Consider the following 14,967-nt stretch of genomic DNA (forward strand, 5'->3'; position numbering starts at 1 on the left):
AAAAAAATAAAGGTTACTTGTCTCATCCTTCATCCATCTATCTAGGGATGGGAAAAGTCAAGAGTTAAGAGTGTGTTCTTGAGGGTAGAGGACAAAAGAGTGACCTTCCTTCCCTTAAGACCTGGTTCAGTCTCGAACAGCCCAGTGATCGCTCCCTTAAATCAGGTGGAAAGATCTCACGGAAAAAGTAATTCTAGTTAAACATTTACAGCTCCCTGGGGCAATGCCACCACCGCAGCTACTGCCACTGGAGCTTTGCAGCATGAAGAGCAATGCTTCTCTCAGCCCCCACACACCCACTTGGCTCCAGGAGAAATGACTCATTTTTATTATCCTTAACCCTACCTTTTCCAACACTGCTAGGCTCCAAAATTGCAGAGAACTACCCCACCCATCCCTTTAACAGTTGGGCCCCTGGCAGGTGAAGGGGGCTAGACCAAAAAAAAAAAAAAAAAAAAAGTTTGAGAAAGGCCAAGGTCACATCCTCTCAAACAAGGAAACAAGATGGGTTCATCGCTGTGCCCAGTGCATATGAAATGGGCAGTGCTCCATTGATAGTGGCCAAATGCACTGCCTCTGACTTCTTAGGTTCAATCATGGTCCAAAGTTGGTAAGTAGGCCAGTGATGCTGTGAGCAGACGACAATTTCTTACAGGGACGTGGGGCATCAGCCCCATGTAAAGTAGCTCCAGCAGGTTGGAGATGGGCAGTGTCCATCCAATTCAGGATCCCGATGCCCTTTCAAGAGCTCGGGCTCGGGCAGCTTTGGCCTCGTCTTCCAGCTCATCAAGGAAACGCTCCTGGGACACCGAGTAGAAGGTGTAGCCATCTGGGGAGGTAGGTTCAGGAAATCACTTGGAATATGGACCTTCCCTTTTCCTACCACCCTTGTTATTCTCCCAGTCAATGATTCCGGGGTCTCACCCTCTGCTCTTTTTGAACCCTGACTTCAACTCCGTTATTATTACCAAATCATATTTTAAAAGCACCTTAGAAATAACAAGGTATTTGGATGAGACAAGGGTTGGATGAAATGGGGTATTAACTCTATTTTATCGAAATATTCAACCCTTGGCTCCACTCTCCCACCCGCTTATGTTCCCCGGTCCCCAAATGCGGTACAGTCCGGATGGATACAAATAGCTAACACCAGGGCCCCGATGCCCAGGCCGGTCACTATGTTCCGGGTCCGCCGCTGCGGCAGCGTCTTCTGCCACTGGGCAAATTGCACCTGCCGCATGAACTGTAGTTGTGCGGGAGTCAGTTTCTCCCGAGTCGGGTCGATGCGTTGAGCGAAGGGGGCTTCTCCATTCTTAGCGTGCGCAGGGTCACCAGCACCCGGCGCCGCCATGTTGCCGCTCCGCCCTCCGCCGTCCCGGGCGCGGGGCTTGCTGGGCGGAGTAGTCCTTGGCTGCCGCAGGGAACGCCGGGATTTGTAGTCCACAGGCCCTCTCCGGGCTGGAGCCGCAGCTGTGGGCCCCGGGGAAGGGCGGGGGAGTCGGGAAGCGGCCTTGCCTTCTGATTGGCTGAGGGGCCCGTGGCCTTTGGAACGGGAAAAACGGTGGCGAGTTCGAGGCTGTGGTGGGACTTGGGCTTTCCTCAGCCTCGAGGCGAGGCAGACTCGTTGGAAGGAGACCAGAAACCCGGGGTGTGGCGGAAGGCTCCGTAGAAAAGCTAAGGGGCCGGTGTATGGACCAGTGGATTGTCCGTGTGTCCCCAAAGGCGACTGAATATGGACGGACCTGAAAGGCCAAGATTGGCCCCCCTCCGGGACTTCGAGTTTGGAGCCGTTGCCACGGAAACCATCGAAGACGCCCTGCTCCACTTGGCCCAGCAGAACGAGCAGGCCGTGCTGAGGGCCGCGGGCTGCCTGGGCAGCTTCAGGGAGACCCGGATCGTGGGTGTGGACCGCTAGGGCCGCCTCTGGGGCGCTGGCCTCGAGATTCCGCTTAGTTTGCTTACTCAAATACTTTTTCCCGGCCTGGGGGCGCACGCTTGTAATCCCACCGCGGGAGGGTCGCACAGGTTCGAAGCCAGCCTCGGCTCCTTAGTGCGCTCAGCAATTTAGTGAGACCGTATATCCAGTAAAATATAAAATAGGTCTGGGAGTGTAGCCCGGATGTAGAAAAGCCCCTGGGTTCCACCCCCAGTACCACACCAAAAAAAAAAAAAAAAATTTTTTTTTTTTTGTTAGTACCTGCTTCCTGCCAGGTGTTGAGGCTATAGTAATGGACAAGATGCACCTCCCTACCCTTCCTTTCTTCAACATGGTAGAGGACATAGACACTGCCTGCGATGGAAAGATAAAATTAGAGGTGTCCTTGCTCTCACCGTCTACTTGGTTTTTTGAGACTAGGACAAAGCCCAGCGTGATGGTGCACGCTTGTAATCGCAGCATTTGGGAGGCTGAGGCAGAGGACTGAGGTTCTGATTGAGCTACTGAGTGAGGCCCTTTGCAACACAGTGAGACCCTCTGTTTCAAAATAAAGAATAAAAAATAGGGCTGGGGGCGGAGCCCAGAGGAAGAATGCCCCTGGGTTCCATCCCCAATACCAAAAAATAAAAAATAAAAATAAAAATAGTAGGACAAATATGCAAATAACTACATCCAAGTATGGTTAGAAAAAGATATAAGAGAGAGATAAAACCATCTTTTATGGAGTTTGAAAGGAGGGATGCGTGATAGGAAGAATTAAGTAGTGGTTTGGGCATTGTGCCATTTGGGGCAGACCTGGAAGGAAGGGTGACATTTAGTTTGGTGATGATGGAAGAGGGGACAGCCGTTCTACCAAAATGGGAGATCATGAGTAGAGCTGTGGAGGCTCAGGGTAGTGCAGCATAGCCTACACTGGCCGGAGCATACGAGTGAAATTAAGTGAAATTAAGACCAAAGGTGCAGTTGGGGGACATTTCGTGTGGAAGTTTCAATGTCACAGGAAGAATTTATACTTGGTGTAGTAGGAAAATAAGACATGGAAGATTTTAAGTAATGAAGTAATACGACTTTTTTTTTTTTTGGTACTGGGAATTAAACTCTGGGGCAGTCTACCTCTGAGCTACACCTCCAGCCCTATGTATGTATGTATGTATGTATGTATGTATGTATGTATGTATTTAATTTATTCATTTGTGGCACTGGGGATGGAACCCAGGGGCATTCTACCTCCAAGCTACACCCTCAGACCTATTTAGGGCCTCACTAAGTAGTTGAGGCTAGCCATGAACCTGTATGAACAGGTATGCCCCACCACGCCCAGTTTAGAATGGGATGAAAGGATGGGTTTGGCCAGTGCTGGTGGCACACACTTGTAATCTCAGTACTTGAGAGGCTGAGACAGGAGGATTGCAGTTACAAGGCCAGCCTCAACTACTTAGTGAGGTCCTCCACAGTTTAGTGAGACCCTGTTTCAAAATGAAGAATAAAAAATAGGACTGGGTGTGTAGCTCAAAGGTAAAATGTTCTTGGATTCAATCCCCAGTCCATAATAATAAATAAATAAATAACTTGACTAGAGTGAGATGGGCGGTGGGCACACGAGAAAAACTTGTGCTACTAGGCTAGGTAACAGGGCATAGGGAAGGAAAAGGGAGGATGAATTAAAAACATTTTAGAAGCCAGATGTGGTGAGACACTTTCAAAATAAAGAATAAAAAATAGGACAGGGGGTGTAGCTAGGAGGTCTAATGCCCTCTTCAAGGCCCAGACCTGCAAACAAACAAACAAACAAACAAACAACAACAAAAAACTAGAATCTGGGCGTGGTGGCACACACCTATAATCCCAGTACCTGGGAGGCTGAGACAGGAGGATCATAGGTTTGAGGCCAGCCTCAGCAATTTAGTGAGAACCCCCTTCAAAATAAAAAATAAAAAAAATAGGAGCTGGGCATGGTGGTACATGCTTGTTATTCTAGTACTTGGAAGGCTGAGACAGGATCGAAAATTTGTGGCCAGCCTCAGCTACTTAGGCCCTCCACAACGTATTGATACCCTGTTTCCAAATAAAGAATGAAAGCTGGGCATGATGGCGCACACTTATAATCCCAGTACTTGGGAGGGCGATTCAAGAGGATTAGAGTTCGCGGCCAACAGTTTGCGACCAGCCTCAGCTACTTAGTGAGGCCTTCTGCCACTTAATGAGACCCTGTTTCCAAATAAAGTCTAAAAAATAGGACTGGGATGTAGCTCAGAAGTAGAATGCCCCTGGGTTCTATTCCCAGTATCACAAAAATAAAAAGAAACAAAGAATGAGCCAGGCATGGTGGCATACGTTTGTAATCTGCAGGAATGTGGGTTGCAAAAAGGCCATGATATTTAACAATCTACATATTTGCCAACTTTCAAGATAATCATTTCTACAAGCTGGAGAAGGTAGAAGCCAAAATTGCTGGTTCAATCCTCAGTACCACAAAAATAGAGCTGGGGGTGTAGCTTGGAGGTAGAATATTCCTAGGTTCAATCTCACTACCACTTGCAGGAATGCTCACACGCACGGGCGCGCATGCACACACACACACACAGACACACACACACATACCACACACACACACACACACACACACACACACACACACACACACAAGCCCGTCAGGGGCTGAGGGCGTAGCCACGGGGTAGAGTGCTTTCCTAGCATTTTTCAGGCCCTCGGGCCTCTCTCTCCCCCTTCCCTAACCATACACACAAAGTAGGTCAGAACTGGAGATAAAGCTTATCTTCATAATAATATTGTTGAAACTGTGGCAGAAGAGGAGCTCCTAGAAGAAAAAAGAGAGAGAGAGAAGGAGGTCAAGGACAATTTCTTGGGAAACATTTTATGTTCGGGGAATTGGAAAGGAAGAAGAATTATGAAGAAAATAAAAGTAGTTATTGGGGAGATAGGGACAGAGTCAAGGGTTTATGAAAATGAGAGTTTCCAGAAGGATGATGGTCAGCAGTTCCAGACGCTTAGGGGATATCTGCAGGATTGTGGGTTGCAAAAAGGCCATGATATTAAGCCAGGCGTGGTGGCGCACGCTTGTAATCCCCGCGCTTGGGAGGCTGAGACAGGAGGATCACACAGGTTCGAAGCCAGCCGCGCTGGCTTAAGAGAACCTGTCTCCAAATAAAATATAAAATAGGTCTGGGAGTATAGCCCAGAGGTAGAGGGCCCCTGGGTTCCATCCCCAGTACCACACACACACACACACACACACACACACACACACACACAAAAGGCCATGATATTTAACAATCTACACATTTGCCAACTTTCAAGAGAATCATTTCTGTGAGTTGGGGAAGGTAGAAGCCGAAATTGCTGGAAGTTAAGGACTGATGAAATGGAAGCAGCAGGTGTGCAAGCCAAGCTTTCAACAGATTCCTCAGTGATGGGGAGGAGAGAGATGGAGCTTTAGCTTAAGAGAGAGGAGAGGGTCTTTTATGTAATAGTAGATCTGAGTATGTTTGTAATCAGAGAAGGTGGAGCCAGTAGTGAGGGAGAGGTGTAACCATCACCCATTCCTAAGTCAAACTCTTTTTGGAAACTGTGAGACCGTGTTTCGAACAAACAAAATGGCTAGGAGCGTAGCTGAGAGGTAGAATGCTCCTGGATTCAGTCTCCAGTACCACAAAATAGTAAAGTAAGTAAATAATTAGAAAGTAGAAAGAAATGCCCAGGAGGTAATTCAGACCAAAACCCAAACAAATAATTGTATGTGTGTGTGTGTGTAATTGTATGTGTGTGTGTGTGTGTGTGAGAGAGAGAGAGAGAGAGAGAGAGAGAGAGAGAGAGAGAGAGAGAGAGAATATGAGAATTTGTTTTAGTACTGGGGATAGAACCCAGGGGCATTCTATCTCCGAGCTACATGTCCAGCCCATTTTCTTTCTTTCTTTCTTTCTTTCTTTCTTTCTTTCTTTCTTTCTTTCTTTCTTTCTTTCTTTCTTCCTTTCTTTAGCAATAATGGGATTGAACCCAGGGGCATTCTACCTTCAAGTTACACAACCCAGCTCTATTTTATTTTTTTTGGTGGTACTGGGGTTCCTGGAAGCCCGTCTATCTCCGGGCTACACTCCCAGACCTATTTTATTTTTGGAAACAGGGTCTCCTAAGCCAGCGCAGATGGCTGCGCGATCTTCCTGTCTCTGCCTCCCAAGCGCGGGGATTACAAGCGTGCGCCACCACACCCGGCCTCTATTTTATTTTTAATCTTCATTTGGAACTAGGGTCTCACTGAGTTGCAAAGGGCCTAAGTAGCTGAGGCTGTCTAAGAACTGTGATCCTCCTGTCTCAGCCTTCCGAATACTGGGTTACAAGCATGTGCCACCACGCCCAGCCAGCCCAGCCCTTTTGATTTTTTTGAAGCAGGTTCTTGCTGAGTTAGTGAGGGTCTCCCTAAATTGCTGAGGTTGGCCTTGAAAGCTGTGATTCTCCTGTCTTAGCTTCTTAAGAACTGGGATTGCAGGCATGCACTATCACACCCAGTTTTGTCTTTTTTAGTTTTATTAATTTTATTCTGGTTTTTTTTTTTTTTTGGTACTGGGCATTGAACCCTGGGGCATGGGGCATTCTACCTCCAACCTACACCTGCAGACCTATTTTATTTTTTATTTTGAAACGGTTTCACAAGTTGCTGAGGCTGGCCATGAGCCTATGATCCTCCTGTCTTAGCTTCCCAAGTACTGGGATTAAAGCATGCATCACCAAGCTCGGCTAGTTATTTTTATTTTTTATTTTGAAACAGCATTTGGCTAAGTTGCTGAAGGTCTTGTTAAATTACTGAGGCTGGCCTCAAAACCCTGTGATCCTCCTATTTTAGCCTTCTAAGTACTGAGATTACAGGCATGTGCCACCATACCCAGCTATGTCTTTACATTCTTAAAAAAGTTTTTCTTCTACGAGAGTCAAATTTCCTCTAAAGACAAATGATAATTTGACTATATGTATACAAGTTAAGCACACTTAATCTGAAAATCTGCAATGGTTCGAGTCAGATATTATACTCAAAATGTTTTGGATTTTGGAACATTTCAGATTTCAGATATTTCAGATTAGGGACGCACATATTTCAAAATCTAAAAAGTCCTAAAATCTGAAACACTCTGGTCCCAAGCATTTCAGATAAGGGATGCTCAAACTGTAATTCTCTGCTGATCACCACTCAAAGTTCTTAAGTCTGAAGGAGCTTTCTTTGTTGAGAACTGATATTTACCCTTGTTTTTACCCTCTAATATTGCTAGCTAAATAGAATTCTATCTGGGGCTATTCTTTCAAAGAGAAACAGAAGCGGGCTAAAATCTTGCCAAGGTATCTTGCCCCTCCTGCCGTCCCAGTGATTCCTTCCCCCTCTATTGGACAATGTTCCCTGATTTAGGAAATGTTTCTTCAAAATAAGCCACTCCACAGTAACAAACTCGCTCCTGGGGAGCGGCTCGGCCGCCATAGATTTCCTCAACACACTGGCAGTGGAGTGGAGAGGTGGTGTCCAGCTGTAAGGTGAATTGTGTTTGTGCAGCGATGGGAGCTCTCCAGAGGGTGGTTACTAAACAAACAGTGTCATAAAGACCATCGAAGCTCCAGGAGGGACTTTTCTGTTCCTGCCAACATTCCACTGAAAGCAGAATATAGGGGTCAGGGTTTTGATTCATCCAAGAATCTTCCCTGAAGCTGGGGGTTCCCAGCATGGTGCAGAGACCAGCTAGATCAGCTGGTATGTTTGTGTGTCAGTGGCCAAGCCTTTTATCAGCTCCGAGCCAGGAGAGGCTTCAGGGTCACGGAGGGGCTTGTTAAGCCCTTAACTCTGACCCTGAGTCAGCCTCCTTTCTGTGCCTCTGATCCGCCTTATTGGCACAAAGGAAACTAAGCTCAGCTTTGGTTGTTTCAGTCTCATCTTTCACACCTCCTGACCCTCTTCTCTGAGCCCCGTCATGGCTTTTACACAACACCAAGGGTTCACAGAATGGTTTTGGTTGCATCTTGTGAATTAGGCTCTTCTTTCCTGTGAATTAGGCTCTTCTTTCCTGTTTTGGCAGAGTTTGTTTTTCTCCTGTCTGAACAATGGTGCTTGGAGAAATCCGTGAGCTACCAGGCTGTAGAAATCCTCGAAAGGTAAAGCCCTGGACATAGGCCTTTGTAAGTGGTACTTCTCAGAAGGGCTAATGTATCTGAATCTTTATTTATTTATTTTTTTTGGAACTGAGGGTTGAACCTAAACGCATTCTACCCCCAAGCTAGGCCCTCAGCCTGATTTTATTTATTTGAAAACAGGGTCTCCCTAGGTTTCTGAGACCCTCGCTATGTTGCTGAGGCTGGCTTTGAACCTGCAATCCTCCTGTCTCAGCCTCCCAAGTACTGAGATTACAAGCATGCGCCACCACACCTGCTTACCTGGATTTTTTTTTTTTTTTTTTTTTTTTTGCGGGTCTGGGGGTGGAACCCAGGGGCATTTGACCTCCAAGCTACACCCCCTGCCCTATTTTTTATTCTTTATTTTGAAACAGGGTCTCACTGAGTTGCAGAGGGCCTCACTAAACAACTGAGGCTGTCCGCGAACCGCGATCCTCCCGTCTCAGCCTTCCAGGTACTGTGATTACAAGCGTGCGCCACCACGCCTGGCCTTGAATTTTTATTTTCTTAAAACAGGGTCTTGCTGAGAGTCTTGCTAATTTGCTGAGGCTGGCCTCAAACCCAATATTCTCCTATCTCAGCCTCCCAGGTATTGGGATTACAGGCATGAACCACTATGCCTGGCTCACCCTCTCTTTTACTTGCAAATATAAATTTTTTAGCCAGCATTTAGTACCTGAGAGGATAAAATGTGGCACAGTTTTAAGCACAAGCTCCTCCTAGTTTGTTTAGGTGTGGATTGTTTACTTTCCCTTTCCCTTCCTAATAGGTTTATGGTCAAGCAGGCAGAGAACATCTGCAGGCAAGCCACGATCCAGCCGAAAGATAACGAGAAGACAGAGTCTCAGCATTGGAGGGCTCTCAAAGAGCAGCTTTTCAACAAGTTTATCCTTCGTCTGGTGTCCTGTGTTCAGCTGGCCAGCAAGCTTTCCTTCCACTATAAAGTAAGGACCTGGGGGCGCCTGTGTGCATCTGAGTGCTAGAAAGAAACCTGCTCATCGGAGGTGATTGTGAGAAACCTCCTAGGTTAGGTGATACTACGCATGCGGAAATTCCAGTGTAATTATGCTTCCTAAGCATACCTCCTACACACACACACACACACACACACACACACACACACACACGCACACACACGTTATTAAATAACCTGAGGTTCTGTTCCCAAAGTATAATTGCTGGACAGATGCCATCATTCATACAGGTCACCTTTCCTCCCCTTAGATTCAAGGACAGTTTGCATAAGATGCCCGAGTTTCCAACAGCCTATCAACATCAAAGGCAAACTATTACATTTTATTTTATTTTTACTTTCTTGGCGGGTCTGGGGATGGAACCCAGGGGTATTCTACCTCCGAGCTACACCCCCTGCCCTATTTTTTATTTTTTATTTTGAAACTGGGTCTCACTAAGTTGCAGAGGGCCCCACTAAGTAGCTGAGGCTGTCCTCGAATCGCGATCTTGATCCTCCGGTCTCAGCCTCCCGAATGCTGAGATTACAAGCATGCGCCACCACGCTCGGTTTAAACTACTACATTTTAAAAGGATAAAATGTTGCCACATCATTACCAATGCTTGTAAGGTAAAATATCATTTATTCAGCAAACATTTATTGTGTTTCTCTGTGGCCAGACGCTGCACTAGCTAGGTACAATGGCTCCAACAGTAAAGAGATTGTCTGTGCTCTCAAGGAATTTATTATCTAACGAGAAGAGACACACATGCAAACAGGGTGAAAAGGCGCTGCGATGAGCATAAACAGAGAGCGCCAAACGCTCCTATGAGGCACCTATCAGCCTTGGGGAGTCCAGAAAGTGTATCCAGAGAGAAGGACTTCTTGAGGTGGGAGTGAGTGGCAGATGGGTCCTCAGGGAAGAGGGAGGAGAGTTAGGGGGGACAGGGAGAGAGCAGGGAGGAAGGGAGATCCAGGTACAGGACGCAGCAGCATGTGCAGTGCTTGGAGAGGAGGGAGAGCTCAGGATCTGCAAACTGCAAGTAACTCGGCAAGTACAAGCATGGAGTGCAAGGAGCAATGCCACGAGGGAAGGTTGGCAGCGAAGGCTGGAGTGTGAAGCACTTTGTACACTCTGCCAAGATACACGACCTTATCCTGACATCCTTCTCTCCCTCCCCCTCTTTTGTTTTTCTTTGCTCAGATAATCAGCAACATTACAGTCTTGAATTTCCTCCAGGGTCTAGGATATCTATACACTAAAGAAGAACTATTGGAGTCAGAGCTTGATGTTTTGAAGTCCCTCAACTTCCAAATAAATCTGCCCACTCCTCTGGCATATGTGGAGATGCTCCTTGAGGTTTTAGGTACTGTACTGTGTCCGGGAACACGGGTTGGAGACTTCCACAGAAGGGAAAAAAAGAAGCTCTACTACTGAGCTGCATCCTCAGGCCCTGGTTGTGCCTCTGGGTGACTGAGGACTGAAGAAAAGGTGTTCACTGTAGCTCTTATTAAGGAAAATAGATCAGAGGTCTCAGAAAATGGTTTCTACTTGAACTTATTGGACACTTTTTTGTGTGGCGTTGGGGATAGAACCCAGGGTCATTCTACCTCTGAGCTGCCCCCCAGCCTGATTTTTTATTCTTTATTTTGAAATAGGGTCTAAGTTGCAGAGGGCCTCACAAGTAGCTAAGGCTGGTGGCGAACATGTGATCCTCCTATCTCAGCCTCGCAAGTACTGGGATTACAAGTGTGTGCCTTCACGCACGCTTGGTACTGGCACTTTTCTTTTTTTTGCGGGGGTTTGTGCTGGGGCTGGAACCCAGGGGCATTCTAGCTTTGAGCTACACCCTCAGCCTTAATTTTTGTTTTTTGTTTTTGTTGTTGTTGTTTTGTTTTGTTTATAAACAGGGTCTCACTAAATTGCAAATGGCCTAAGTTGCTGAGGCTGGCTGTGAACCTATGATCCTCCTGTTTTAGACTCCCAAGTACTGGGATTACAAGTGTGTGCCACCACACCCAGCTTTGGCACTTTCTTATTGTTGGATAAAGGATTGGTTTTATAGAGATATAAGAACAACTATACTATAATTATGTATATACTACATATATACATATATATATACATATATATAATTATTAAGCTTTCTCTACCTGTCCCTTTGTCCTTTAAAATTGACCTGCTGAGCCAGGCATGGTGGCGCACACTTGCAATCCCAGCATTTGGGAGGCTGAGACAGGAGGATCGCGATTCGTGGACAGCCTCAAAGGCCCTTTGCAACTCAGTAAGACCCTGTTTCGAAATAAAGAAAAAATAGGGCTGGGGGTATAACTTGGAGGTAGAATGCCCCTGGGTTCCATCCCTAGTTCCTCCCCCCAAAAAATAAAAAATAAAATAAATAAAATAAAATTGATCTGCTTATAGTAGAAAAGAGCAACTATACTGGGCATGGTGGTGCATGCCTGTCAATCCAGGATTTAGGAGGCGGAGGCAGGAGGCTTGCGGGCTTGAGAGCAGTCTCAGCAACCTAGGAAGACTGGTTCAAAATAAAAAATAAAAGCCAGGTATGGTGGCACATGTTTGTAATCCCAGTATTTGGAAGGTTGAGACAGGAGGATTATAAATTTGAGGCCAGCTTTGGCAATTTAGGAAGACTCTCAGCAACTTAGGGAGACCCTTTTTTGTGTGTGGTACTGGGGATTGAACCCGGGGGCATTCTACCTCCAAGGTACACTCCTAGCCCTACTTTTTATTCTTTATTTTTTATTTTTAAATTTTTTTTGGTAGTACTGGGGATGGAACCCTTCTACCTCCAGGCTACACTCCCAGACCTATTTTTATATTTTTTATTTGGAAACAGGGTCTCTTAAGCCAGAGAGGCTGGCTTTGAACCTGCGCGATCCTCCTGTTTGTGCCTCCCAAGCACGGGGATTACAAGCGTGCGCCACCACGCCTGGCTTCAGCCCTATTTTTAAAATTTTGAAACAGGGTTTCATTAGTTGCAGAGGGCCTCCCTAGGTAGCTGAGGCTGGCTGTGAACCTGTGATAAATCCTCCTGTCTCAGCCTTTGAAGTACTGGAATTACAAACGTGTGCCACACCTGGCTACCAGACTCTGTTTCAAAAGAAATTTGTTTTGGTACTGGGGGTGAAACCCAGGGGCATTCTACCTCTGAGCTACACGCCAGCCCTACTTTTTATTCTCTTTTTTTTGTGTGTGTGGTGGTACTGGGGTTCCTAGAAGCCCTTCTACCTCCGGGCTACACTCCCAGACCTATTTTATATATATTATTTTTTTAAATTCGGAAACAGGGACTCTTAAGCCAGCAGGGCTGGCTTCGAACCAGCACGATCCTTGTCTCCGCCTCCCAAGCGCAGGGATTACAAGCGTGCGCTACCATACCCAGCTCGCTCCTCCTTTCTTTCTTTCTTTCTTTCTTTCTTTCTTTCTTTCTTTTTTTGCGGGTCTGGAGATGGAACCCAGGGGCATTTGACCTCCGAGCTATACCCCCTGCCCTATTTTTTATTTATTTTGAAACACAGTCTCACTGAGTTGCAAAGGGCCTCACTAAGTAGCTGAGGCTGTCCGCGAACCGTGATCCTCCAGGTCTCAGCCTCCCAAATGCTGGGATTACAAGCGTGTGCCACCACGCCCGGGTCTATTCTTTATTTTTGAAACAGAGTCTCACTGAGTTGCAAAAGGCCTCACTAAGTAGCTGAGGCTGTCCGTGAACTGTGATCCTCCTGTCTCAGCCTCCCAAATGCTGGGATTACAAGCGTGCACCACCACACTTGGCTGTTTCAAAATTTAAAGAAATGAAAAAAAAATGGGCTGGGAGTATAGTTCAAAGGTAGAGTGCCCCTGGATTCAATCTCCAGCACCAAAATAAAAAATAAAAATAAAATGAAAATAAAAAGAGCTGGAGGTATAGCTCAGAAGTAGAATGTCCCTAGGTTCAATCTCTAGTACCAAAAAAGAGTAAAGAGCAACCAGGAGAACATTAGCAGCCAAACAGCTTTATGTCATAAAACAAAAGTAAAGGCGGGCGTGGTGGCACCTGTCTGTAATCCCACTACTTGGGAGGCTGAGACAGGAGGATCACAGGTTCAAAGCCAACCTCAGCAACTTGGTGAGGCTCTCAACAACTTAGTGAGCTCCTGTTTCAAAATAAAAAAATAAAATGGGGCTAGGGGTGTAACTCAGGGGTAGAATGCCCCTGGGTTCAACCCCCAGCAACACACACACACACATTTGTGGTAAGAGATCATCTGCTTGAAGCTCCCTCCATGCCCATATCCCATCTAGGATACAATGGCTGTTTGGTCCCAGTCACCCAGCTGCATGCAACCTGCCTGACTCTCCTTGACCTGGTCTACCTTCTGCATGAGCCCATATATGAAAGCCTGCTGAGGGCTTCAATTGAGAACTCCACACCTAGTCAGCTGCAAGGGTAAGCGACTCCTGTACGGCAGGCTCCTTCTAGGAACAGGGAGTAGGAGACAGAGCTCAAGAATGTGGGAAAGGAGTTACCTTAGCAAGGCATCCTACACAGGCTACCTGGTTTTCATTAACTCATGTTTCTTGGATGCAGATGGCTGAGCCCAATCAGAAAAGCTCTAAAGGCTTTTACTTTTAGATTTAAATAACTTCAAGTAATTAACACACTTTCTTTCCTATTTTTTTTTTTGAGCTGTTTATAATTTGACATTATTTGACTCCTTGAGGGGAAAAAAGGCAGTCACAGGGTTGCAACTTGGACAAAAGTATTTGATTACTGTAAAGTCAGATTGGTCAAAAGCCTCACAGATTCATTTGTTAGAGAGACAGATGGGACAACAAAAGGCCTCCAAGCCTTTCAGACGCGAGGCTCATGTTTAATCCCAGCTGAGTTGGGGGCGGGTAGCGGAGCAAGTCAATTAGCTATGACTCCTGACCATTTCCTTCCATATGGAAACCCCAGATGACCAAGATGAACAATTCACAAAATTCTATGACCCTGGATTTGGAAGATCAAGTTTCTTCCTAGATCCAAATTAATGTCTTTAATCCCTCAGGGAAAAATTTATTTCGGTCAAGGAGGACTTCATGCTGTTGGCAGCAGGAATCATTGCAGCAAGTGCTTTCATTCAAAACCATGAGTGTTGGAGCCAGGTACGCAGCACTGAGCGGGCAGCTGATAGAAAGCGTTTCCCTGTCAGTTAATAGAAAACCACAGAAGACACATGTCAAGACCCAAGGTTAGGAAGATTAAACAGAAGTAAGAGCGGAAAACTAGGACAGGACTGAAATATCTTCCCCAGTTTTCCTCTTACAAAATCAGGAAGAGGCCCAAGTTTAACTCATTTATTTCCTCTTATGATTATGACCCACTATTATATTAAAATCCAATAAGTATATATTCCCCAAAGAGAAAATGTTAAGGCCCAAATGCCCCTTTATATTTCATAAAACTTATCTCCAGCAGCAGGCTATGTCTAGCAGAAGGTTTCTGAGACAACACTGTCAGGGCAGAGTACTCTAATGTAACTTGGCCATTGGCAAACATAAGAATCTGGATTTTACCTTCCCTGTAAATTCAAAGAAATGAAGTTTACACTTGGCTTGAGAGAGTATTCTAAGCAGTGTGTGTGTACATGTCATTCTAAAACATGTTGAGATTACTTAGTAATACAAAGTCTGTGTCTATTTCTGAAGGTTGTGGGGCATTTGCAGAGCATCACGGGCTTTGCCTCGGAGAGCATCGCTGAGTTCTCTTACGCAATCCTGACTCACAGCGTGGGAGCCAGCACTCCAGAGCGACAGCAGCCTGTTCCTCCCCACCTGGCGGCCAGACTCTGAGGACTGCGGCTTCCTCCAACACATGAGCAGCTGAATCCAACTATAAGCAGCTTTCCATCACTGCACACACCTCCC

The 14,967-nt window shown here is 46.1% G+C and overlaps 2 protein-coding genes across 2 annotated transcripts; one reads left to right on the forward strand and one right to left on the reverse strand.

Moving 5' to 3' along the window:
* Positions 1 to 722: 722 nt before the first annotated feature.
* Positions 723 to 1,351, reverse strand: COA3 (cytochrome c oxidase assembly factor 3; the record flags this gene model as incomplete). Its single annotated transcript, XM_080713417.1, has 2 exons — positions 723 to 829; positions 1,138 to 1,351. The coding sequence occupies 2 exons, from the start codon at positions 1,349 to 1,351 to the stop codon at positions 723 to 725; spliced, it is 321 nt and encodes a 106-aa protein (XP_080569543.1).
* Positions 1,352 to 1,732: 381 nt separating this feature from the next.
* Positions 1,733 to 14,892, forward strand: CNTD1 (cyclin N-terminal domain containing 1; the record flags this gene model as incomplete). Its single annotated transcript, XM_080712720.1, has 7 exons — positions 1,733 to 1,901; positions 8,008 to 8,083; positions 8,871 to 9,045; positions 10,258 to 10,420; positions 13,360 to 13,504; positions 14,109 to 14,205; positions 14,749 to 14,892. 7 exons carry the CDS (start codon positions 1,733 to 1,735, stop codon positions 14,890 to 14,892), a joined length of 969 nt encoding a protein of 322 aa, XP_080568846.1.
* Positions 14,893 to 14,967: the final 75 nt, after the last annotated feature.

This window comes from Muscardinus avellanarius (assembly GCF_963383645.1).
Source record: "Muscardinus avellanarius genome assembly, chromosome: 16".
In the NCBI taxonomy this organism is placed as follows: domain Eukaryota; kingdom Metazoa; phylum Chordata; class Mammalia; order Rodentia; family Gliridae; genus Muscardinus; species Muscardinus avellanarius.